A 25,686-nucleotide genomic window follows, 5' to 3' on the forward strand; every position below is an offset into this window, starting at 1 on the left:
TTCTGTATCCCTGATTCACTGTTCTGCTTCATCCATCCTCACCATCATAGCATCCATTTGAAATTGCATCTCACTTATAGCATTTTTCATTTTGAACTGACTAGATATTAGTTATTTTATCTCTGCAGAAAGGGATTCTCTGGTGTCTTCTATGCTTTCTTCAACCCTAGCTAAATTGTGGTTTTAAATTCTAACTCAGATTTCTTTCTTATGTCTGTGTTGATTAAATCCCTGTGTGTCCTTTCTTCTATCTTTTGGGGTGAATTCCTCCATCTTGTCATTTTGGAGGAAGAAAAAAAGTAATAAAAGAATAAAAATTTGAAAATTAAAAACAAAAGAAAAAATCAAATAAAGTAAGCTAGATTCTAAGTGTGTTTTGATCTGCTTGTTGAGAGAATCTTGATAGAAAAGGGGAAAAAAGTTAAAATTTTGTTTAAATTTAAGTAATAAAATAGAATAAAGTAGAATAGAATGAAAAAAAAAATTTGCTCTTTCTGTATTCAAGAAAGACAACGTAAAGAATGATAAAAGAAAATAACATAAAGTAAAACAGAAGCAGAGACAAAAACAGATAAACAAGGAAACAAAATGAAACCCAAGTGAAGCTAGATCCGGTTTCCCTTAGAACTGGAACTTTGAAGCACACCGTACTGTGTAGAGTAAGTGGGTGGAAAGGATTTGTACTGGCCTTCTAGGGGATATGCCTGGAGAGCGCAGGCGGGTAATGGTTCGTGTAACAGTTCCATTTTTCACTTGGTGGCACTGCCTGGCTCACTGGACTGAATCAGTGTGAGTGTGCTAGAGGTGAAAATGGCTTCACCCTGCTCTCTTGTCTCTGGCGTGGGAATTTTGCACCATCACAGATATGTGATCAAGCACAACTTCCTTTGTCTCAGGCCTCTGTCCACTCCCCACCTCTACCCTGTACATGCCCAAGCTGTCTGCCTGCCAGGTGGCACCTCCCTCCTTATCTCCAATGGGTCTGGTTTTCAAAACCCCACAACTCAGAGACCCCAGGTCTTGGACCTGTGCTGATTTTATGGGGGAAGGTCTTGCAGAGCAATGGCCAGGTATCAACTTGTCCCAGAAAATGTGTGCATGGTAGCAAAGTGACAGAGGCTCAGAGTTTACGGTAAATCACAACACACAACTGGTGCCAGGTTTTGCTGCAATCAGCTGTTCTCTTTGGCCCAATATCAGTAAACATGGCAGCTCTCTGGGACCCGCTGGGACGTTTGCCCACGGGAGGCTGATTGCCACTACCATACACACTCCAACCAGGGAAACTGCTTCTCCCCATATGGCACACAGGTCCCTCAGACCATGGTGCCTTCTCTCAGGGATTTACTTTGCTTCCTCCCTGGAGCACCACCAGGCACTGAGCACTGAAACATCAGTTTCTGCACTAGACTGTTTATAGAAAACTGGAAGTACTGCAACCCTCTGCCTTTTTCCCATCAATGGTTTTGAGGAACAGATTTCTTATCCAGTCCACTGTGAGTGGTTTCATTCTTTCTCACATTCTCTCCAGCTACTTTCAGGGGGAGTGCTTTTCTTGCATGACTCTAATGTGCGAAACTCCCCTTTTCTCTTTCTTTCTCTATCCTCTGTCTATAAAATCATCTCCCTACCCTCCGCACAACCTTGGCTTTTCTCACCCCCAATGCAGCTCTCCACACCATATTCCTTTCAGGTTCTTTTGCTCAAATTGTGCAGATTTTCGTGTTAATCCTCAGATCAATTTCCTAGGTGTTCAAATGGTTTGATGCTGAACTAGCTGTGTTTCAGGGACAAGACAGGCTCAGGGTCCCCATACTACTCCACCATCTGAACTCCACTCTTGAGAGCGAGAATCCCAAGCAGACTCCACACCCAGAAAGAGCCCAAGGTGGGGCTTGATCTCACAAATGTGAGATCATGATCAGAGCTGAAATTAAATGAAGACACTTAAGTGACTGAGCCAACAAGGCACCCCTAGAGATCCACATGAAAGAGAGCATACACACAATGCTGGCAAGCTGCTGTTGGCCATGGGCTGATTGCTGCACCAGGGATTCAGCCTGGAGGTGTTGGTTCTTCTCCATGTGAACTGCTTTTTCATGGCTGGTTGGGCTTCCTCACATATGGCAGCTAAGTTCCAAGCATGTGCATCTCGAGAGACTACGGAAGGGGTGTGAAGTATCTTTATGACATAGTGCCACCACTCTCAGAGTCCCAGCATGCTCAGATTCACAAGAAGGGAATGTAGACGGCACTGCTTGCTGGAAGGAGTACAAGTTCACATAGAATGAAGGCCATATGGCATGGAAGATGTTGTTTCCACCATCTTTGAAAATACAATCTGATACACAAGATGAAGCAAACTCTTTCTGTGTCCAGATATAGATGAATGTTCTCAAAGCCCCCAACCGTGTGGTGCCAACTCAGTCTGCAAAAACCTGCAGGGGAGATACAAGTGCAGCTGCTTGCCTGGTTTCTCTTCTCCCACTGGAAATGACTGGACCCCGGAAAAGCCGGGTCATTTCTCATGCACAGGTAATGCTCTCAGGCATGGGTCTTGGGTGGATAGTGACCACTAGTGGGCAGTGTCTCTCACCTTAGCCACACAATCTTTGGTCTGCTCACTCTCCTCCACTGCTCCTCAGACATCGATGAATGCCTCTCTGATGGGGTCTGCCCAGAGCATGCTGAGTGTATCAACTCCTTGGGAAGCTACAATTGCAGCTGCCAGGTTGGATTCATCTCTCACAACTCGATCTGTGAAGGTATAGACGACCTGCTTTTCTTTATGTAGCTACTCAGTTTTTAACAACCACCTCACTTGATGATCCTGTGAGGTTAGAGACTATATTCTTCATTTTGGGGGTGAGAAAATTAAGGCTCAGACCATTGAAGTAACTTCCCCCAAAATACGCGGCTATTAAGTAGAAGAGCCAGGATTGGAACTCCAGTCAAGGGTCTACTCTGAGTGCAGCAGTAGGTCAGACAATACTTGAGCGCAATGGCGGGAGGCAGGGGGGTGCTGTGTCCCATGAGCAATAACTTTCAAGGGGGATGCTGGAAATTCCCGGAAACATTTTTGATTGTCACAACTGGTGGTGGTGATGGGCTCCTCTTGTCTAGTGAGGAGAGGCCACAGATGCTGCTAAACACCTTACAATGCACAGAACAGCTTCCCTACAACCAAAAATAATCTGGTCCCAGATGTCTTTAGTTCTGGGACAGAGAAACTGCTGGATAGGGTGAGCTCAGACTCAAAATTCAGAACTATTTCCTATCATGTTTTTGGTTCAAGACCTCAGGGTTACCCTCAACCCCTACCCCATGCCTTACATACTAAATCAGTCATCATAGCTTGGGGAATTTACCTGCTAAATACGTCTTGAATCTCTCCATTCTTCCTCATGCTTGGTTCGGGCTTCATCATTAGTTTAGCCATGTCCTCCCTGGGCTTGTCCTTCCTCCATTCTTGTCCCCTCGAATCCATCCTTCCAAACTGCAGCCAGAATTTGCTCACAAGAAGCAAGGGCTCCATCTCCCTGCATCTGGTTGAGAACTATTGTTCTCCATGCTCGTTGGTAAGGAAGGTGACACCATCAAGCAAGGCATGGAGTGATCCAGCCCTTATCACATCCCCTGGGCTTGGAGTCAGAGATATTTGAGGTCCTCTCTGATTTTTCTGATACATTTGTAGCAGTAGCTATTGCTGAAAAACAGATCACCCTGAAAGTCAGTGGCTGGAGACAAGCATAATATACGTGGTTTGTGTTCTGTGCATTGGAAATTTAGGTTGGGCTCTGCTGGTCACTTGCTTGCGTCTGTACTGGGCTTGTTCGTGTGTCTGTGGTCAGCTGTGAGTCAGCTTGCTCATCTCGGCTGGGCTGCCTCACGTGTCAGGGGCTCCTGTGGGATGATCCATCTCTCTTCCACCTTGTCTCTCCTTCTTCATTAGGGGAGTCTAGGGCTTGTTCATGTGGCAGAAGCAAGGGGCTTAAAGAATGAGCAGAAGCAAATAAGTCTCTAGAAATCTAAGACTTGGAACTGGCATGACATCATTTCTGCTGTGTTCTTTTGGCCAGTGAAAGTCATAGGCCAGATTCAAGCTAGATTCGAGGTGTGGGGAAACAAGCTCCCATCATAGAGGAGGAGTGGCAAAGTCACACTGCACCACACCATCTGCATCCCATGGTGTGGGTGCAGGGAGGAGTAAAGGAGCACAGCCATTCTATGTTCATCTGTCTTGGAGCTATTCATCGCCCTCCACTTCTTTATTTTGGGCGAGAACTTATTCTCATGGCCAAACCTCAGTGCAAGGGAGATGAGGAGTAAGGGGAGAACATGCACAGTGAATCTCTGTTTGCAGTCTCCTATTCTCATTTCTTCATCTGCTTTGTCTTGGGTTTTCATCTCCACTGACCAGACGTGGATGAATGTGCTGACCCCGCAACTTGCCCGGAGCACGCAACATGTCACAACAGTCCTGGAAGCTACTCTTGTGTCTGCAACCTTGGATTTGAATCCAGCAGTGGAAACATGAGCTTGCAGGGCCCAGGAGACATATGTGAAGGTCGGTGGGAAGGGTTTGTTAGGGAACCTGGTCCAAGTCTGCATGCAAAGACAACAGTGGTGGGTGAGGGGTCAGGATGTCTGGGCTGAGCTCAAGGACCTCATCTGCTAAGCTGATGCCAAAAATTGCTCATCCATTCACTCATGCACTCATTCAACAAATACTTCCTGAGCACCTACTATATGCCAGGCACTCTTCTAGAGCTGGTGGATACAGCACCAAATAACATAGGCAAAACGATTTGTTCTCCTAGAACTCATCATCTAGGGTTAAGGGAGATAGATAGCAAAATAAATGCATGGCCATATGTGTGCCAGGAGTATGTGAAATAAATAAAGATAAATAAGGCAGGAAAGGTGCATAGGCAGCACTGGGAGTAGGGGTCAACTTTTAGTAGAGTGAGTAGTAAGGAAAGGCCACACTAAAAAGTTGATATTTGAGAAAAGACGTGAAGGATATGAGGGAGTGAGATATTGGGTATCTGGGGAAGGGTGTTCCAGGAGGAGGGAACCGCAGATACAAAGGTCTGGAGGCAGGATCGCAGCCAAGGTGCTAAGCTCTTCCGGACATGTACTCATTGTCTGCCCAACAACCTGATGGTATTAGTGGTGTTTTATGCCCATTTCATAGATGAGGAACCTGAGCCTCCATCGCGGTAAAACAACTCTTCCATGGTCAAATAGCTAGGAAGTAGGGGAGTCAGGATCTGAACTGGCCATCATTGACTTGAGTCCAAATTTCCAGACTCTGACTCAAGACCACCTGGGAAGCTGTCATCTAAAAAGTCCAGAACCAGACTGAACCTGATTTTAAATCCTGGTGTGCCTTTCACAGGCTGTGTGACTCTGCACAATTGTGATGCCTCAGTTTCCTCATCAGAAAAGTGGAAGTAATGTTAGTGTGCACCTCACAGGGCTGCCGTGAGCATTCCTCGAGCAGGTGCATGTAAGGGATCTTCCTCAGTGTCTGTCACAAAAATCTTAACATATTAGCAGTTAATTTTTTATTTTAGCTAACAAGTGCTTACCTCATACTTGTTATTCTCCAGACTCTGCTCTGAGTCCTTCACAGATGACACCTTATTCAATGCTCCAAACAACCCTATGGGGGAAGAACTATTATTATCCTTATCTGACAGATGCGGGCACTGAGACACACAGAGGTGAACTCTCTTGCCCAGTGCATTGTCAGCTCAGGGCCACCAGAACAAAACACTGCAGACAGGGTGGTTTCAACATTGAGATCTATTTTCCCTCCATTGTGGAGGCTGGAAGTCTGAGACCACAGCTGGGTTCTGGAGAGGGCCGTGCTCCTTGCTTCCAGATGACTGCCTTCATTCTGGGTCCTCATGGACAGTGAGCTCTGGTGTCTCTTTCTTTGTCTTAAGGGTACCAGTCCCATTTATATATGTTTATTTATTTTTAGAGAGAGAGAGAGAGAGAGAGAGAGAGAGAGTGAGCATGCAGAAGATGTCGAGAGATAGGGAGAGAGAGAGGAAGAGAGTGGAGAGAGAGAGAATCCTAAGCAGGGCTCGAACTCACCAGCTGTGAGATCATGACCTGAACAGAAACCAAGAGTTGTATGCTCAATTGACTGAGCCACCCAGATGCTCCAGGGCATGAATCCCATCTTAAGACCTCATCAACTTAATCATCTTGTGAACTCCTTTTGTCCAGATACCGTCTCACCGTGTGGGGGATGTAACGTATCAATCTGGGGCACATATTTCAGTCCACAGCACCCAGTAACACACAGTCTATAGGGCCAGAGCCAAGCTTTGAGCCCAGGCTGTCCATGCTTTGCACCCCTCCACTTGGATGCCTCTCAGTCATTATTATTATTACTGATAACATAGTATTTCTTAGGGGGAGGAATTGAGATGTATCAAGGAACGGGGGCCAGGGAGTTCAAGGCTGAGGGAGCAAACAGTGAGCCTTCCTGGACCTACAGGTAATCAGTGAATCTGGATCAGGAATTACTAAGGGGTTAGCAAGGAAAGTTGAGTTAGGTGAGCTTAGGTGGGTCCAAACTCTCAGAGTCTCATGTGTTCTAAAGAGGAGTTTGGATTTTATCCCGAAGCGTGGAGAGCCTCATCAAAAGTTTTGTGTGGGTCACATCCTGGCTCTTTGCACTTCCTTTCAGCAGTGTTTAAGAGGGTGCGAGCAGAGCCAGGGAGACCTGCTGGCTTCAGTCAGGATGGGGCTGTGCACTGCCATGGCCTCAGCATCCTTTATCCTTTTGACTCAGCCTAGTTTTCTGCTTAGATGTGGACGAATGTGCCAGGAACTCAACTCTTTGTGGCCTCAGCTCAGTGTGTACCAACACCCTGGGGGCATACCATTGCTCCTGCCTGCCTGGGTTCTTTTCACCTGTTGAGTGGACCCCTGAGAAACCAGAGGATTTCAGATGTACAGGTAATGCTCCCAGCCATGCTGAGGACTTTTAATGGATGTCAACGTACCCTGAAGAGAGTGGCTTACAAACAACCCTTTCTGCTTGCTCATGATCCTGTGGGTTGACTGCATGGTTTTTGAAGGCGGGGGTGGGCACTATGATGGCACGAGGTCTAAAATGGCCTCACTTATATGGCTTGTAGTTGGTGCTTGGCTCTGGGTGTGAGCTCAGCTGGGCCCTTCAGTTTTCCTCATGGGCCTGTCCACACCAAAATTTTGGATGGTTACTACTGCACTTGCAATCGAGGCTTTCTGGCCAACAATGGACCGATGCAGTTCAGGAACCCAGGAGTGACATGAAAAGTTGAGTACGCACCCCCTCAAAACCCTCCGCCATTTTGTAGGATAATGAGGTGGAAGCTGGCTGGGCAGTGGATGTACGTACTTTTTTGTGTCCCAAACGTTATTTTCTCTCCCTCTCCTTCCCTGCCTTCTTTCCATTCTTTTTCCATAGTGACAATGATTCCTGTTCACTAAAAATTCTAACCATTTGGAGCTGACATAAAGATGAAAATAGGAGTGAAAATCAATATCCAGAATTAACCACTGATTTCATTTTGGGAAATCTTTTGGTTGTCTCTCCATGAAGGAAACAAGAACTTTTAACATTCGCTGAGCACCAGGCCCCCAGTGAAGGGATTTATGTGCATTTTTACATTAAATTGAGTGTAGGCATCCTGATGATCTCCACTGTACAGATGAGGACACTGAGGCTTGGAGTGCTGGAATGAGCTGTTCACGGCTGTGTGGTTGGGCTGGCCTCCAAACCAAGTCTTTCCAACTCTCACAGCAGTTTCTGAACCAAGTCAACTCTTTGCCACACTCTAGTTGTGCCGTGTTGGGGAAACGTATTTACCCTCTCTAGGCCTCAATGGTTCCATCTGCCGAATGAGCGTATAAGAGTACCGACCTCCAAGGACAGTTGGGAAAATTAAGTGCAATGAAGTACGTAGTGTGCTAGGCACATGTATGCTCCCAAGAGCTAATACTTACATGTAATGTAAATGGAAATAATCCCCAGAATGAGTGACATTCTGTGTCTCTAATTCTTGTGTTTATATCCCAATTCTCCCCTTGACAGTCAAGATCTGATTGTACCTCTGCCTAAGACCAGGGATCATTGAACTTTTTAATGCAAAGGGCCAAATAGTAAATATTTTGGAGGTTGCAAGCTGTGTGATCTCTGTCATGACCACTCAATACTCCAGTTGTAGTGCGAAAGCAGCCAAAGATGATACACAAATGAATGAATGTGTTTGTTGCAATAAAACTTTATTTATACCAACACGTGGTGGGCTGGATTTGGCCCATGAGCTCTAGTTCACTGGGTGCTGAATAAGGTTATGCATTTCTATTGTTATGGTATCCAGGGAGCCACTAATTTGCTTCATCTTGTGTACCAGATTGTATTTTCAAAGATGGTGGAAACAACGTCTTCCATGCTATATACCCTTCATTTTATGAATTTGTACTTCTTCCAGCAAGCAGTGGTGTCTTTGTTCCCTTCTCTAGAATCTGAGCCTGCTGGGACTCTGGGAGTGGTACTAGGTCATAAAGATACCATGCACCCCCTCCCTGTTCTCTTGAGATGCTCATTCTTGGGGCTTAGCTGTCATATGTGAGGAAGCCCAACCAGCCATGAAAAAGCAGCTGACCTGGAGAAGAACCAAGACCTCCAGCCCACAGCCCTGGTGGAGCAGCCAGCCCACGGCCAGCAGCAGATGCCAGCCTTGTGTGTATGCTGCCTTTAAAGTGGATCCTCTAGCCCCCACTTAAGCCAACTCAGCTGAGACTGTACGGAACAGAGACCAGCCATACTCACTGAACTCAACTCAAATGGCAGATACATTCATGAACAAAATGAATGACTGTCATTCTTTTGAGACATTCAGTTTTGATGTCTAAGTTTGATGTAGTTGAGTATCTCCCCAGGACTAGATAATGAAGAATTACTTGCAAAGGAGTTGAGGGACCCATAAAATTGAGTTGTCTTGGTGCCATGGGGAGGCCCAGCTCAAGTCTCCTCCAGCCCTGGTCACGTCGCCTAAACACTTGCTATGTACTTGTCATGCAAACACAACCTCAAGGCACGTCTCTTACAGCTCCTCCCAGAAAACTGTACTTCTAGACAGAAATCTGGAGCTGCCCCTGGACATCAAGATCAGAACACAGGAATGTTCACTCCACCTTTGTTTGAGGTAGTAAAACATTAGAAACAACTGATAACTGATGATGAAAACTAGAGTTGACATAAAGAATAAGGTAATGTGCTCCTTCGTTCAACAAATATCTATCGAATACTCACAATGTCTTAGGCACCAAACCGGAGACAAAGGCATAAAGGGGATGAAATCCTTGCTGTAGTATCCATTATCCTCTAGATGGGGAATATTGATTTCAACCCAAAATGAAAAACCGGGGTCTATCAGGACTACTGTAGCTTGCCAAATGACCCATGAGCTGTAACTCAAAGAGAAAGAAGGATTTGAGGTCTCCTGGATACCATAACAATAGAAATGAATAACCTTATTCAGCACCCAGTGAACTAGAGCTCATGGGCCAAATCCAGCCCACCACGTGTTGGTATAAATAAAGTTTTATTGCAACAAACACATTTATTCATTTGTGTATCATCCTTGGCTGCTTTCGCACTACAACTGGAGTATTGAGTGGTCATAACAGAGATCACACAGCTTGCAACCTCCAAAATATTTACTATTTGGAGTCGTTTCTGCTTCCATACAAATTTTAGAATAGTTTGTTCTAGCTCTGTGAAGAATACTCTTGTTATTTTGACAGGGATTGCATTGCATGTGTAGATTGCTTTGGGTAGCATCAACATTTTAATATTTGTTCTTCCTATCTTTGGGCATGGAATGCTTTTCCATTTCTTTGTGTCTTCTTCATTTTCTTTCATATGCTGTCTATACTTTCCAACGTACAGATCTTTTAGCTCTTTGGTTACGTTTATTCCTAGGTATCTTATGATATTTGGTGCAATTGCAAATGGGATTGATTCATTGATTTCTCTTTCTGCCGCTTCATTATCGGTGTATTGAAATGCTAATGATTTCTGTATGCTGATCTCATCTTCTGTGAATTTGCTGAGTTCCTGTATCAGCTCTAGCAGATTTTTGGTGGTGTCTTTTGGGTTTCCCGCATAAAGTATCATGTCATGTGTGAAGAATGAAAGTTTGACCTCCTCCTTGTCAATTCGTATGCCTTTGATTTCTTTGTACTGTCTGATTGTTGAGGCTAGGAATTCCAGTGTTATGTTTAACAACAATGGTGAGAGCGGACATCCCTGTCATATTCCTGACCTTAGGCAGAAAGCTCTCAGTTTTTCCCCATTGAAAATGAGGGAAATGAGCTGTGGGTCACTTGTATGTAGCCTTTATGATGTTGAGCTATGTTCCTCCTATCCTGACTTTCTGGAGGGTTTTTATCAAAAAAGATGCTGTGTTTTCTCAAATGCTTTGTCTGCATCTATTGAGAGGATCATGTGGCTCTTATCCTTTCTTTTATTAACGTGATGTATCAAGTTGAATGATTTTCAGATATTGCACCAGCCCTGCAGCCCAGGAGGAAATCCTACTTTATCGCAGTATATAATTCTTTTAATGTATTGTTGGATTTGATCCGCCAGTATCTTGTTGAGAATGTTTACATCCATGTTCATCAGGGGAACTGGTCTGTAATTCTCTTTTTCAGTGGGTCTTTACCTGGTTTTGGAATCAAGGAAATGCTGGCCTCCTAGAATGAGTTTGGAAGTTTTCTTCCATTTCTATTTTTTTGAATAGCTTCAAAAGAATAGATTTAACTCTTCTTTAAATGTTTGATAGAATTCTCCTGGGGAGCCATCTGGCCCTGGAACCTTGTTTATTGGCGGATTTTTGATTACTGATTCAGTTTCTTTACTGACTATGGGTCTGTTCAAATTTTCTATTTCCTCCTGTTTCAGTTTTGGTAGTTTATATGTTTCTAGGAATTTATCCATTTCTTCTAGGTTGCCCAATTTGTTGGCATACACTATCTCATAATATTCTCTTATTATGGTTTGTATTTCTGCGGTGTTGGTTGTGGTCTCTCTTCTTTCATTTGTGATTTTATTTATTTGGGTCCTTTCCTTTTTCTTTTTGATGAGCCTGGCTAGGGGTTTTTCAGTTTTGTTAACTGTTTCAAAAAACCAGCTCCTAGTTTCATTAATCTGTTCTACCGGCTTTTTCAATTTCAATATAATTGATATCTGCTCTAATCTTTATTATTTTCCTTCATCTGCTGGTTTTGGGCTTTATTTACTGTTCTTTTTCTAGTCCCCTTAGGTGTGAGATTAGGTTGTGTATTTGAGACCTTTCTTCCTTCTTTAGGAAGGCCTGGATTGCTATATACTTCTGTCTTATGACCACCTTTACTGCATCCCAGACATTTTAGACTGTTGTGTTTTCATTTGCATTGGTTTCCATATACTTTTTAATTTCTTTTTTAATTTCTTGGTTAACCCATTCGTTCTTTAATAGGATGTTCTTTAACCTCCAAGTATTGGTAGTTTTTCCACATTTTTTCTTATGGTTGATTTCAGGTTTCATAGCATTGTGGTCTGAAACTACACGTGGTATGATCTCGATCTTTTCATACTTGCAGATGGCTGATTTGTGATCCATCCTGGAGAATGTACCATGTACACTTGAGAAGAATGTATATTCTACCTTTAGGATAAAATGTTCTAAATACGTCTGTTAAGTCCATCTGGTCCAGTGTGTCATTCAAAGGCATTGTTTCCTTGCTAATTTTCTGCTTAGATGATGTGTCCATTGCCATAAGTGGGGTGTTAAAGCCCCCTACTATTATGGTATTATTATCAATGAGTTTCTTTATATGTGTGATTAATTGATTTACATGTCTGGCTGCTGTCAAGTTGGGGGCATAAAATTTCCCAATTGTTAGATCTTATTGGTGGATAGACCCCTTCATTATGACATAATGCCCTTCTTCATCTCTTGTTACAGTCTTTATTTTAAAATCTAGTTTGTATGATGTACGTATGGCTACTCCAGCTTTCTTTTGACATCTATCGGCTTGATAGATGGTTACCCATCCCCTCGCTTTCAATCTGCACGTGCTCTTGGGTCTAAAATAAATCTCTTGTAGGCAGCATATAGGTGGATGTTGTTTTTCTTATCCATTCTGATACTGTCTTTTCATTGGAGCATTTAGACCATTACGTTCAGAGGGATTATTGAAAGATATGAACTTAGTGCCATTGTGTTGCCTACGGTTGGTGTTTCTGGTGATACTCTCTTTCTAGTCTTTGTTGCTCTTGGTCTTTTTGTTTTGATTTTCTCCCCTCAAAGAGTACCTCTTAAAATTTCTTGCAGGGCTGGCTCAGTGGTCACAAACTCCTTTAGTTTATGGTTGTCTGGGAAAGTCTTTATCTCTCCTTCTATTCTGAATGACAGCCTTGCTGGATAAAGAATTCTTAGCTGCATATTTTTCCCACATTGAATACATCCTGCCACTGCTTTCTGGCCTGCCAGATTGTTGTGAACAGATCTGCTGTGAACCTCATCTGTCTTCCCTTGTAAGTTAAGGACTTTTGTACTCTTGCTAGTTCCATGATTCTTTCCTTGTCTGTGTATTTTGTGAATTTGACTGTGACATGACTTAGTGATGGTTGGGTTTTGTTGAATCTAATGGGAGTTCTCTGTGCTTCTTGGACTTTGATGTCTGTGTCCTTCCCCAGATTAGGGAAGTTTTAAGCTATAATTTGCTCACATAAACCTTCTGCCCCTTTTTCTCTTTCTTCATCTTCTGGGACTCCTTGTTACAAATGTTATTCCTCTTGAGTAAGTTGCTGAGTTTTCTAAGTCTTGCATTGCAATCTTTTGCCTTTGTTTCCCTTTCTTTTTTTCTTTTATTCTTATTTTTAAAATTTACATCCAAGTTAGTAGCGTATACTGCCACAATGATTTCAGGACTAGATTCCTTAATGCCCCTTACATTGAGTCCATCCTCCCTCCTACAACCCCTCCAGTAACCCACTGTTTGTTCTCCATATTTAAGAGTCTCTTACGTTTTGTCTCCCTCTCTGTTTTTATATTATTTTTGCTTCCCTTCCCTTATGTTCATCTGTTTTGTATCTTAAAGTCCTCATATGAATGAAGTCATATGATATTTGTGTTTCTCTGACTAATTTCGCTTAGCATAATACCCTCTAGTTCCATCCACATAGTTGCAAATCGCAAGATTTCATTCTTTTTGATTGTCGAGAAATACTCCATTGTGTGTGTGTGTGTGTGTGTGTGTGTATGTATGTGTGTGTATATATATATATATATATATATATATATGTATATGTATATACATACATGTATATATGTAATTGTGTATATACATATACATATGTATATATGTATATACATACATGTATATGTGTATTTGTGTGTATATATATATATATATATATATATATATATATACACACACATATATACCACATCTTCTTTATCCATTCATCCATTGACGGACATTTAGGCTCTTTCCACTCTTTGGCTATTATTGATAGTGCTGCTATCAACATTGGGGTGAATGTGCTCCTACGAAACAGCATACCTGTATCCCTCGGGTAAATACCTAGTAGTGCAATTTCTGGGCCATAGGGTAGTTCTATTTTTAACTGTTTTCCAGAGTGGCTGCACCAGCTTGCATTCCCACCAGCAGTTCAAAAGAGATCCTCTCTCTCTGCATCCTTGCCAACATCTGTTGTTGCCAGAGTTGTTAATGTTAGCCATTCTGGCAGGTGTGAGGTGGTATCTCATTGTGGTTTTGATTTGTATTGCCCTGATGATGAGTGATGTTGAGCATGTTTTCATGTGTCGGTTGGCCATCTGGATGTGTTCTCTGGAGAAGTGTCTATTCATGTCTTTTGCCCATTTCTTCACTGGATTATTTGTTTTTTGGGGTGTTGCGTTTGATCAGTTCTCTATAGATTTTGGATACTAACCCTTTATCTGATATGTCATTTGCAAATATCTTCTCCCATTCCGTTGGTTGCCTTTTAGTTTTGCTGATTGTTTCCTTCACTGCACAGAAGTTTTTTTATTTTGATGAGGTCCCAATAGCTCATTTTTGCTTTTGTTTCCCTTGCCTCCAGAGATGTGTTGAGTAAGAAATTGCTGTGGCCGAGGTCAAAGAGGTTTTTGCCTGCTTTCTCCTCGAGGTTTTTTTCTCCTTGAGGATTTTGATGGCTTCTTGTCTTACATTTAGGTCTTTCACCCATTTTGAGTTTATTTTTGTGCATGGTGTAAAAAAGTGGTCCAGGTTCATTCTTCTGCATGTCGCTGTCCAGTTTTACCAGCACCACTTACTGAAGAGACTGTCTTTATTCCATTGGATATTCTTTCCTGCTTTGTCAAAGGTTAGTTGGCCATACGTTTGTGGGTCCATTTTTGGGTTCTCTATTCTGTTCCATTGATCTGAGTGTCTGTTTTTGTGCCAGTACCATACTGTGTTGATGATTAAAGCTTTGTGATACAGCTTGAAGTCCGGGATTGTGATGCCTCCTGCTTTGGTTTTCTTTTTCAGGATTGCTTTGGCTATTCGGGGTCCTTTCTGGTTCCATACAAATTTTAGGATGGTTTGTCCTAGCTCTGTGAAGAATGCTGGTGTTATTTTGATAGGGATTGCATTGAATACATAGGGTGCTTTGGGTAGTAATGATTTTTAACAATATTTGTTCTTCCAATCCAGGAGCATGGAATATTTTTCCATTTTTTTCTGTCTTCTTTAATTTCTTTCATAAATTTTCTATAGTTCAGTGTATATATTTTTCACCTCTTGGTTAGATTTATTCCTAGATATTTTATGGGTTTGGGTGCAATCGTAAATGGAATCGATTCCTTGATTTCTCTTTGTGTTGCCTCATTGTTGGTAAATAGGAATGCCACGGATTTCTGTGCATTGGTTTTATGTCCTGCAACTTTGCTGAATTCATGGATCAGATCTAGCAGTTTTTTGGTGGAATTTTTGGGTTTTCCATATAGAGTATCCTATCATATGCGAAGAGTGAAAGTTTCATCTCCTCCTGGCTGATTTGGATGCCTTTTATTTCTTCGTGTTGTCTGATTACTGAGGCTAAGACTTCCAATACTGTGTTGAATAACAGTGGTGAGAGTGGACATCCCTGTCTTTTTCCTGACCTTAGGGGGTAAGCTCTCAGTTTTTCACCATTAAGGATATTAGCATTGGGTCTTTTGTATATGGCTTTTATGATCTGGAGGTATGGTCCTTCTATCCCTACTATCTTGAGGGTTCTTGTCAAGAAAGCATGCTGTATTTTGCCAAATGCTTTCTCTGCATCTATTGAGAGGATCATATGGCTCCTGTTCTTTCTTTTATTGATGTGATGAATCACATTGATTGTTTTGTGGATATTGAACGAGCCCTGCATCCCAGGTATGAATCCCACTTGGTGGTGGTGAATAATTTTTTTAACGTGTTGTTGGATCCAGTTGGCTAATATCTTGTTGAGGATTTTTGCATCCATGTTCACCAGGAAAATTAGTCAATAGTTCTCCTTTTTTGTGGGGTCTTTGTCTGGTTTTGGAATCAAGGTAATGCTGGCTTCATAGAAAGAGTTTCGAAATTTTCCTTTCATTTCTAATTTTTGGAACAGCTTCAAGAGAATAGGTGTTAACTCTTCCTTAAATGTTTGGTAGAATTCCCCTGGAAAGCCATCTGACCCTGGACTCTTGTTTTGGGGGGAGATTTTTGTATTACTAATTTGATTTCTTTGCTGGTTATGGGTCTGTTCAAATTTTCTATTTCTTCCTGTTTCAGTTTTGGTAATTTATATGTTTCTAGGAATTTGTCCATGTCTTCCAGCGTACCCATTTTATTGGCATATAATTGCTCATAATATTCTCTTATTATTGTTTGCATTTCTGCTGCATTGGTTGTGATCTGTCTTTTTTCCTTCTTGATTTTATTTATTTGGGTCCTTTTTCTTTTTGATCAAAGTGGCTAGTGGTTTATCAATTTTGTTAATTCTTTCAAAGCACCAGTTTCTGGTTTCATTGATCTGTTCTACCGTTTTTTTGTTTGTTTGTTTGTTTTTGTTTTTTTGGCTCCAATAGCATTGTTTTCTGCTCTAACCTTTATTATTTCCCATTTACTACTGTGTTTTGGTTTTATTTGTTGTGGTTTTTCCAGCTCTTTAAGGTGTAAGTTTAGGTTGTATGCCTGAGACCCTTCTTCCCTCTTTAGAAAGGCCTGGATTGCTGTATACTTTCCTCCTATGACCACCTTTGCTGCGTCCCAGAGGTTTGGGGCTGTGGTGTTATCATTTTCATTGGCTTCCATGTACTTTTAATTTCCTCTTTAACTTTTGGTTAGCCCATTCGTTCTTTAGTAGGATGTTCTTTAGCCTCCAAATATTTGTTACCTTTCCAAATTTTCTTGTGGTTGATTTCAAGTTTCATAGCGTTGTGGTCTGAAAATATGCATGGTATCATGTCGATCATTTTGTACTTGTTGAGGGCTGATTTGTGTCCCAGTATGTGATCTGTTCTAGAGAACATTCCATGTGCACTGGAGAAGAATGTATATTCTGCTTCTTTAGGATGAATGTTCTGAATATATTTGTTACATCCATCTGGTCCAGTGTCATTCAAAGTCATTGTTTCCTTGTTGATTTTCTGATTAGACGATCTGTCCATTGTTGTCAGTGGGGTGTTGAGTTCCCCTACTATTATGGTATTATTATCAATGAGTTTCTTTATGTTTGAGTTTAATTGATTTATACATTTGGGTGTTTCACATTTGGAACATAAATGTTTACAATTGTTAGGTATTCTTGGTGGGTAGAACCCTTCATTATGATGTAATGCCCTTCTTCATCTCTTGTTACAGCCTTTATTTTAAAATATAAATTCTCTGATTTATGTATGGCTACTCTGGCTTTCTTTTGGCGACCATTAGCATGATAGATGGCTCTCCATGCCTTTACTTTCAATCTGCAGGTGTCTTTAGGTCTAAAGTGTGTCTCTTGTAAATAGCATATATATATATATGGGTCTTGTTTTTTTATCCATTCTGTTACCCATTGTCTTTTGATTGGAGCATTTAGTCCATTGACGTTTAGAGTGATTCCTGAAAGATATGAATTTATTGCCATTATGTTTCTTGTAGAGGTGGAGTGTTTGGTGGTGTTCTCTGGTCCTTTCTAGTCAATGTTGCTTTTGGTTCTATTTATTTATTCATTCATTCATTCATTCATTGATATTATTTTTTCTACCTTTTCTCCCCTCAGAGAGTCCTCCTTCAAATTTCGTGCAGGGCTAGTTTAGTGATCATGAACTCCTTTAATTTTTGTTTGTCTGGGAAACTTTTTACCTCTCCTTCTATTTGAATGCCAGCCTTCCTGGATAAAGAATTCTTGGCTGCGTATTTCTCTGATTCAGCACACTGAATGTATCCTGCCGCTCCCTTCTGGCCTGCCAAGTTTCTGTGGATAGGTCTGCTGCAAACCTCATCTGTCTTCCCTTGTAGGTTAAGGACTTTTTGTCCCTTGCTGCTTTCATGATTCTTTCCTTGCCTGAGTGTTTTGTGAATTTGACTGTGATATACGTTGTTGATGGTTGGTTTTTGTTGAATCTAATTGGAGTCCTCTGTGCTTCCTGAATTTTGATGTCTGTGTCTTTCCCAGGTTAGGAAAGTTTTCTTCTATGATTTGTTCACATAAACTCTTCTACCCAAGTTTCTCTCTCTTCATCTTCTGGGACCCCTATGATTCTGATGTTGTTCCTTTTTAGTGAGTCACTGATTTCTCTAATTCTTAAATTGTACCCTTTTGCCTTAGTCTCTCTCTTTTTTTCTGCTTCGTTGTTCTCCATAAGTTTCTCCTCTATATTGCTGATTTGCTGCTCTGCTTCATCCATCCCTGCTGCCATGGCATGCATTGGAGATTGCAGCTCAGTTATAGCATTTTTAAATTATTCCTGACTAGATTTACTTCTTTTATCTCCACAGAAAGGAATTCTAATCTATTTTCGACTCCAGCTAGTATTATTATCGTGATTCTAAATTCTTGTTCTGACATCTTGCTTGTATCTGCGTTGGTTTAGTCCCTGGCTGTCATTTCTTCCTGCTCTTTCTGTTGGGGTGAATTCCTTCATTGTCATTTTGAAGATAGAAAGAAATTAATGAGGTAAACAAAATTTAAAATTAAAAAAATTAAATTAAAACAAATTAAAAACAACACACACGCATACATAAAAATCAAATAAATGATGCAAGATTTAGTTGTGTTTGTGGTCTGGGTATTGAAAGGGGCTTGATAGATTAGAGAGAAAAAAGGGAAAAAGAAAGGGAAACGTTTGAAAATTTGAGAAAATGAAAACAATGAAATAGAATAAAATGAAATGATAAAAGTAAAATAGAATTTGAAAAATTTATACAAAACTAAAAAATATAGTGGACAAAATTAAAGAAAAATATTTTTAATAAAATTGAAAATAAAAGAAATTTTTTTCTCTTCCTATATTCAAGAAAAAGACAGAAAGAAAAGAAAATTGAATAGATGGACCAGCAGACAGAGTGTAATACGATTGAAATTACATCGTTTTCCCCTAGAAGTCAAACTACGAAGCACTTTATAGTGTGTAAACTAAGCAGGTGGAGAGACTTGTGGTTCCTAAAGAGTGAGGTTGACCCAGTTGGGTGGGGCTTGGTGTAATGGCTCTGTTCTCCACTAGGTGGCGCTGCTTAGCTTACTGGTGTGGATTGTTGTGGCGCTTGTAGGTGTGTATGCGCATGCACAGCAGGGGTGAAAATGGCATCACCCAGGTACCCAGTCTCTAGTATCAGAACTCTTTTCTCCGCAGCCAGCAATCGTGTACCCTTCCTTTGTCTCTGGCTTCCATCTGCTCCTTGCTTTTACATTGTCTGTGACCAAGCCATCAGGCTGCAGGTGGCACCTCCCTCCTGAGTTTTACCTCAGATGCAGCTGTTTTTTCCTGACCCCTTACTTCTGACAGACTGTGGCATTGTCCTGGTCAGACTTTGTGTGGGAGGAACTCATTGAGCAATGGCCGGGTGCTGGCCACACCCAGGAACGTTCTCGGGACCATGCTGCTGCTGATGCCCAGAGACTGACTGGGTGGCAACCTGCCCCAGAAAATGTTCACGTGATCGTGTAGCAGCAGCCGTTCAGGGATTATGGAAAATCACAGCACACATCTGGCACCAGGCTTTACCCTTAACGACCTTGTTCTAGCACCAAGAATGTAGTTGTTTTCTGGGGTCTGCTGGGACCTCTGGGGTCTGCTGGGGTGGCCACACGGACTCTACCAAATATTCTCCCAGGAGGGGAACCACCTCTCCTTGTATGGCATGGGGACTTCACTCTGCTCCTAAGGATTCGCCCATCCCACCAGAGTACCCAGGTATTGAGCTAGAGTTTCACACCATGGCCCTGTTGTTTATAGAGTCTCAGTGAGATTTAAACCCTCTCCTTTCTCCTTTCTGCCTTTTTTGTTCAGTCCCTGCAGCTGTTTCCCCTTTTCCAGTTTCTCTCCAGTTATTTGGGGGGGGGGGTGTCTTTTCCCATACTATCCACGCATCTCTGTCCTCTCTCTGCAAGCAAAAATGGCGCCCTACCCTCCAAGTCTTCTCTCTCCCCAGTTTACCTCTCCGAGCCATGTACCTGTTGAGTTGTGTGGTCCAGGTTGTGCAGATTGTTGTGTTAATCCTCAAGTAAGATTTCTAGGTGTGCAGGATGGTTTAGTGTTGATCTGGCTGTATTTCATGGGTGTGAGACACAAAAAAACTTCCATGCTGTTCCACCACCCTGGATCCTCCTCTGTTTCCCTCTTTTTATTTGCTTCATGAGTTTCCATAATTTTATCTTCTGTATCCCTGATTCACTGTTCTGCTTCATCCATCCTCACCATCATAGCATCCATTTGAAATTGCATCTCAGTTACAGCATTTTTCATTTTGAACTGACTAGATATTAGTTATTTTATCTCTGCAGAAAGGGATTCTCTGGTGTCTTCTATGCTTTCTTCAACCCTAGCTAAATCGTGGTTTTAAATTCTAACTCAGATTTCTTACTTATGTCTGTGTTGATTAAATCCCTGCGTGTCCTTTCTTCTATCTTTTGGGGTGAATTCCTCCATCTTGTCATTTTGGAGGAAGAAAAAAAGTAATAAAATAAAGAATAAAAATTTGAAAATTAAAAACAAAAGAAAAAATCAAATAAAGTAAGCTAGATTCTAAGTGTGTTTTGATCTGCTTGTTGAGAGAATCTTGATAGAGAAGGAAAAAGAAGTTAAAATTTTGTTTAAATTTAAATAATAAAATAGAGTAAAGTAGAATAGAATAAAAAAATTTGCTCTTTCTGTATTCAAGAAAGACAACGTAAAGAATGATAAAAGAAAATAACATAAAGTAAAACAGAAGCAGAGACAAAAACAGATAAGCAAGGAAACAAAATAAAACCCAAGTGAAGCTAGATCTGGTTTCCCTTAGAACTGAAACTTTGAAGCACACCGTACTGTGTAGAGTAAGTGGGTGGAAAGGATTTGTACTGGCCTTCTAGGGGATATGCCTGGAGGGCGCAGGTGGGTAATGGTCCGTGTAACAGTTCCATTTTTCACTTGGTGGCACTGCCTGGCTCACTGGACTGAATCAGTGTGAGTGTGCTAGAGGTGAAAATGGCTTCACCCTGCTCTCTTGTCTCTGGCGTGGGAATTTTGCACCATCACAGATATGTGATCAAGCACAACTTCCTTTGTCTCAGGCCTCTGTCCACTCCCCACCTCTACCCTGTACATGCCCAAGCTGTCTGCCTGCCAGGTGGCACCTCCCTCCTTATCTCCAATGGGTCTGGTTTTCAAAACCCCACAACTCAGAGACCCCAGGTCTTGGACCTGTGCTGATTTTATGGGGGAAGGTCTTGCAGAGCAATGGCCAGGTATCAACTTGTCCCAGAAAATGTGTGCATGGTAGCAAAGTGACAGAGGCTCAGAGTTTACGGTAAATCACAACACACAACTGGTGCCAGGTTTTGCTGCAATCAGCTGTTCTCTTTGGCCCAATATCAGTAAACATGGCAGCTCTCTGGGACCCGCTGGGACGTTTGCCCACGGGAGGCTGATTGCCACTACCATACACACTCCAACCAGGGAAACTGCTTCTCCCCATATGGCACACAGGTCCCTCAGACCATGGTGCCTTCTCTCAGGGATTTACTTTGCTTCCTCCCTGGAGCACCACCAGGCACTGAGCACTGAAACATCAGTTTCTGCACTAGACTGTTTATAGAAAACTGGAAGTACTGCAACCCTCTGCCTTTTTCCCATCAATGGTTTTGAGGAACAGATTTCTTATCCAGTCCACTGTGAGTGGTTTCATTCTTTCTCACATTCTCTCCAGCTACTTTCAGGGGGAGTGCTTTTCTTGCATGACTCTAATGTGCGAAACTCCCCTTTTCTCTTTCTTTCTCTATCCTCTGTCTATAAAATCATCTCCCTACCCTCCGCACAACCTTGGCTTTTCTCACCCCCAATGCAGCTCTCCACACCATATTCCTTTCAGGTTCTTTTGCTCAAATTGTGCAGATTTTCGTGTTAATCCTCAGATCAATTTCCTAGGTGTTCAAATGGTTTGATGCTGAACTAGCTGTGTTTCAGGGACAAGACAGGCTCAGGGTCCCCATACTACTCCACCATCTGAACTCCACTCTTGAGAGCGAGAATCCCAAGCAGACTCCACACCCAGAAAGAGCCCAAGGTGGGGCTTGATCTCACAAATGTGAGATCATGATCAGAGCTGAAATTAAACGAAGACACTTAAGTGACTGAGCCAACAAGGCACCCCTAGAGATCCACATGAAAGAGAGCATACACACAATGCTGGCAAGCTGCTGTTGGCCATGGGCTGATTGCTGCACCAGGGATTCAGCCTGGAGGTGTTGGTTCTTCTCCATGTGAACTGCTTTTTCATGGCTGGTTGGGCTTCCTCACATATGGCAGCTAAGTTCCAAGCATGTGCATCTCGAGAGACTACGGAAGGGGTGCGAAGTATCTTTATGACATAGTGCCACCACTCTCAGAGTCCCAGCATGCTCAGATTCACAAGAAGGGAATGTAGACGGCACTGCTTGCTGGAAGGAGTACAAGTTCACATAGAATGAAGGCCATATGGCATGGAAGATGTTGTTTCCACCATCTTTGAAAATACAATCTGCTACACAAGATGAAGCAAACTCTTTCTGTGTCCAGATATAGATGAATGTTCTCAAAGCCCCCAACCGTGTGGTGCCAACTCAGTCTGCAAAAACCTGCAGGGGAGATACAAGTGCAGCTGCTTGCCTGGTTTCTCTTCTCCCACTGGAAATGACTGGACCCCGGAAAAGCCGGGTCATTTCTCATGCACAGGTAATGCTCTCAGGCATGGGTCTTGGGTGGATAGTGACCACTAGTGGGCAGTGTCTCTCACCTTAGCCACACAATCTTTGGTCTGCTCACTCTCCTCCACTGCTCCTCAGACATCGATGAATGCCTCTCTGATGGGGTCTGCCCAGAGCATGCTGAGTGTATCAACTCCTTGGGAAGCTACAATTGCAGCTGCCAGGTTGGATTCATCTCTCACAACTCGATCTGTGAAGGTATAGACGACCTGCTTTTCTTTATGTAGCTACTCAGTTTTTAACAACCACCTCACTTGATGATCCTGTGAGGTTAGAGACTATATTCTTCATTTTGGGGGTGAGAAAATTAAGGCTCAGACCATTGAAGTAACTTCCCCCAAAATACGCGGCTATTAAGTAGAAGAGCCAGGATTGGAACTCCAGTCAAGGGTCTACTCTGAGTGCAGCAGTAGGTCAGACAATACTTGAGCGCAATGGCGGGAGGCAGGGGGGTGCTGTGTCCCATGAGCAATAACTTTCAAGGGGGATGCTGGAAATTCCCGGAAACATTTTTGATTGTCACAACTGGTGGTGGCGATGGGCTCCTCTTGTCTAGTGAGGAGAGGCCACAGATGCTGCTAAACACCTTACAATGCACAGAACAGCTTCCCTACAACCAAAAATAATCTGGTCCCAGATGTCTTTAATTCTGGGACAGAGAAACTGCGTGATAGGGTGAGCTCAGACTCAAAATTCAGAACTATTTCCTATCATGTTTTTGGTTCAAGACCTCAGGGTTACCCTCAACCCCTACCCCATGCCTTACATACTAAATCAGTCATCATAGCTTGGGGAATTTACCTGCTAAATACGTCTTGAATCTCTCCATTCTTCCTCATGCTTGGTTCGGGCTTCATCATTAGTTTAGCCATGTCCTCCCTGGGCCTGTCCTTCCTCCATTCTTGTCCCCTCGAATCCATCCTTCCAAACTGCAGCCAGAATTTGCTCACAAGAAGCAAGGGCTCCATCTCCCTGCATCTGGTTGAGAACTATTGTTCTCCATGCTCGTTGGTAAGGAAGGTGACACCATCAAGCAAGGCATGGAGTGATCCAGCCCTTATCACATCCCCTGGGCTTGGAGTCAGAGATATTTGTGGTCCTCTCTGATTTTTCTGATACATTTGTAGCAGTAGCTATTGCTGAAAAACAGATCACCCTGAAAGTCAGTGGCTAGAGACAAGCACCATATACGTGGTTTCTGTTCTGTGCATTGGAAATTCAGGTTGGGCTCTGCTGTTCACTTGCTTGCGTCTGTACTGGGCTTGTTCGTGTGTCTGTGGTCAGCTGTGAGTCAGCTTGCTCATCTCGGCTGGGCTGCCTCACGTGTCGGGGGCTCCTGTGGGATGATCCATCTCTCTTCCACCTTGTCTCTCCTTCTTCATTAGGGGAGTCTAGGGCTTGTTCATGTGGCAGAAGCAAGGGGCTAAAAGAATGAGCAGAAGCAAATAAGTCTCTAGAAATCTAAGACTTGGAACTGGCACGACATCATTTCTGCTGTGTTCTTTTGGCCAGTGAAAGTCATAGGCCAGATTCAAGCTGGATTCGAGGTGTGGGGAAACAAGCTCCCATCATAGAGGAGGAGTGGCAAAGTCACACTGCACCACACCATCTGCATCCCATGGTGTGGGTGCAGGGAGGAGTAAAGGAGCACAGCCATTCTATGTTCATCTGTCTTGGAGCTATTCACCACCCTCCACTTATATATTTTGGGTCAGAATTTATTCTTGTGGCCAAGCCTAAGTGTAAGGGAGATGAGGAGTAAGGGGAGAACATGCACAGTGAATCTCTGTTTGCAGTCTCCTATTCTCATGTCTTCATCTGCTTTGTCTTGGGTTTTCATCTCCACTGACCAGACGTGGATGAATGTGCTGACCCCACAACTTGCCCGGAGCATGCAACTTGTCACAACAGTCCTGGAAGCTACTCTTGTGTCTGCAACCTAGGATTTGAATCCAGCAGTGGAAACATGAGCTTGCAGGGCCCAGGAGACATATGTGAAGGTCGGTGGGAAGGGTTTGTTAGGGAACTTGGTCCAAGTCTGCATGCAAAGACAACAGTGGTGGGTGAGGGGTCAGGATGTCTGGGCTGAGCTCAAGGACCTCATCTGCTAAGCTGATGCCAAAAATTGCTCATCCATTCACTCATGCACTCATTCAACAAATACTTCCTGAGCACCTACTATATGCCAGGCACTCTTCTAGAGCTGGTGGATACAGCACCAAATAACACAGGCAAAACGATTTGTTCTCCTAGAACTCATCATCTAGGGTTAAGGGAGATAGATAGCAAAATAAATGCATGGCCATATGTGTGCCAGGAGTATCTGAAAGAAATAAAGATAAATAAGGCAGGAAAGGTGCATAGGCAGCATTGGGAGTAGGGGTCAACTTTTAGTAGAGAGAGTGGAAAGGAAAGGCCACACTGAAAAGTTGATATTTGAGAAAAGATGTGAAGGATATGAGGGAGTGAGATATTGGGTATCTGGGGAAGGGTGTTCCAGGAGGAGGGAACCGCAGATACAAAGGTCTGGAGGCAGGATCGCAGCCAAGGTGCTAAGCTCTTCCGGACATGTACTCATTGTCTGCCCAACAACCTGATGGTATTAGTGGTGTTTTATGCCCATTTCATAGATGAGGAACCTGAGCCTCCACCGTGGTAAAACAACTCTTCCATGGTCAAATAGCTAGGAAGTAGGGGAGTCAGGATCTGAACTGGCCATCATTGACTTGAGTCCAAATTTCCAGACTCTGACTCAAGACCACCTGGGAAGCTGTCATCTAAGAAGTCCAGAACCAGACTGAACCTGATTTTAAATCCTGGTGTGCCTTTCACAGGCTGTGTGACTCTGCACAATTGTGATGCCTCAGTTTCCTCATCAGAAAAGTGGAAGTAATGTTAGTGTGCACCTCACAGGGCTGCCGTGAGCATTCCTCGAGCAGGTGCATGTAAGGGATGTTCCTCAGTGTCTGTCACAAAAACCTCAACATATTAGCAGTTAATTTTTTATTTTAGCTAACAAGTACTTACCTCATACTTGTTAATCTCCAGACTCTGCTCTGAGTCCTTCACAGATGACACCTTATTCAATGCTCCAAACAACCCTATGGGGGAAGAACTATTATTATCCTTATCTGACAGATGCGGGCACTGAGACACACAGAGGTGAACTCTCTTGCCCAGTGCATTGTCAGCTCAGG

The 25,686-nt window shown here is 42.8% G+C and overlaps 1 protein-coding gene across 3 annotated transcripts in view; it reads left to right on the plus strand.

The window, feature by feature from the left end:
• The window catches only part of LOC109253957 (adhesion G protein-coupled receptor E1), an 87,393-nt gene that overhangs the window by 35,065 nt on the left and 26,642 nt on the right, over positions 1–25,686 (plus strand). The window contains exons 7-13 of one of the 3 annotated variants that reach the window (XM_053897429.1): positions 2,380–2,535; positions 2,646–2,765; positions 4,421–4,567; positions 6,832–6,981; positions 22,302–22,457; positions 22,568–22,687; positions 24,343–24,489. In XM_053897429.1, coding sequence (XP_053753404.1) covers positions 2,380–2,535; positions 2,646–2,765; positions 4,421–4,567; positions 6,832–6,981; positions 22,302–22,457; positions 22,568–22,687; positions 24,343–24,489 — 996 coding nt within the window. The remainder of the gene's footprint in view (positions 1–2,379; positions 2,536–2,645; positions 2,766–4,420; positions 4,568–6,831; positions 6,982–22,301; positions 22,458–22,567; positions 22,688–24,342; positions 24,490–25,686) is intronic. The other 2 variants (XM_053897430.1, XM_053897431.1) reach the window with 2 other exon arrangements.

Source organism: Panthera pardus, unplaced genomic scaffold, assembly GCF_024362965.1.
Source record: "Panthera pardus isolate Hobbes unplaced genomic scaffold, ASM2436296v1 HiC_scaffold_8, whole genome shotgun sequence".
Lineage (NCBI taxonomy): Eukaryota > Metazoa > Chordata > Mammalia > Carnivora > Felidae > Panthera > Panthera pardus.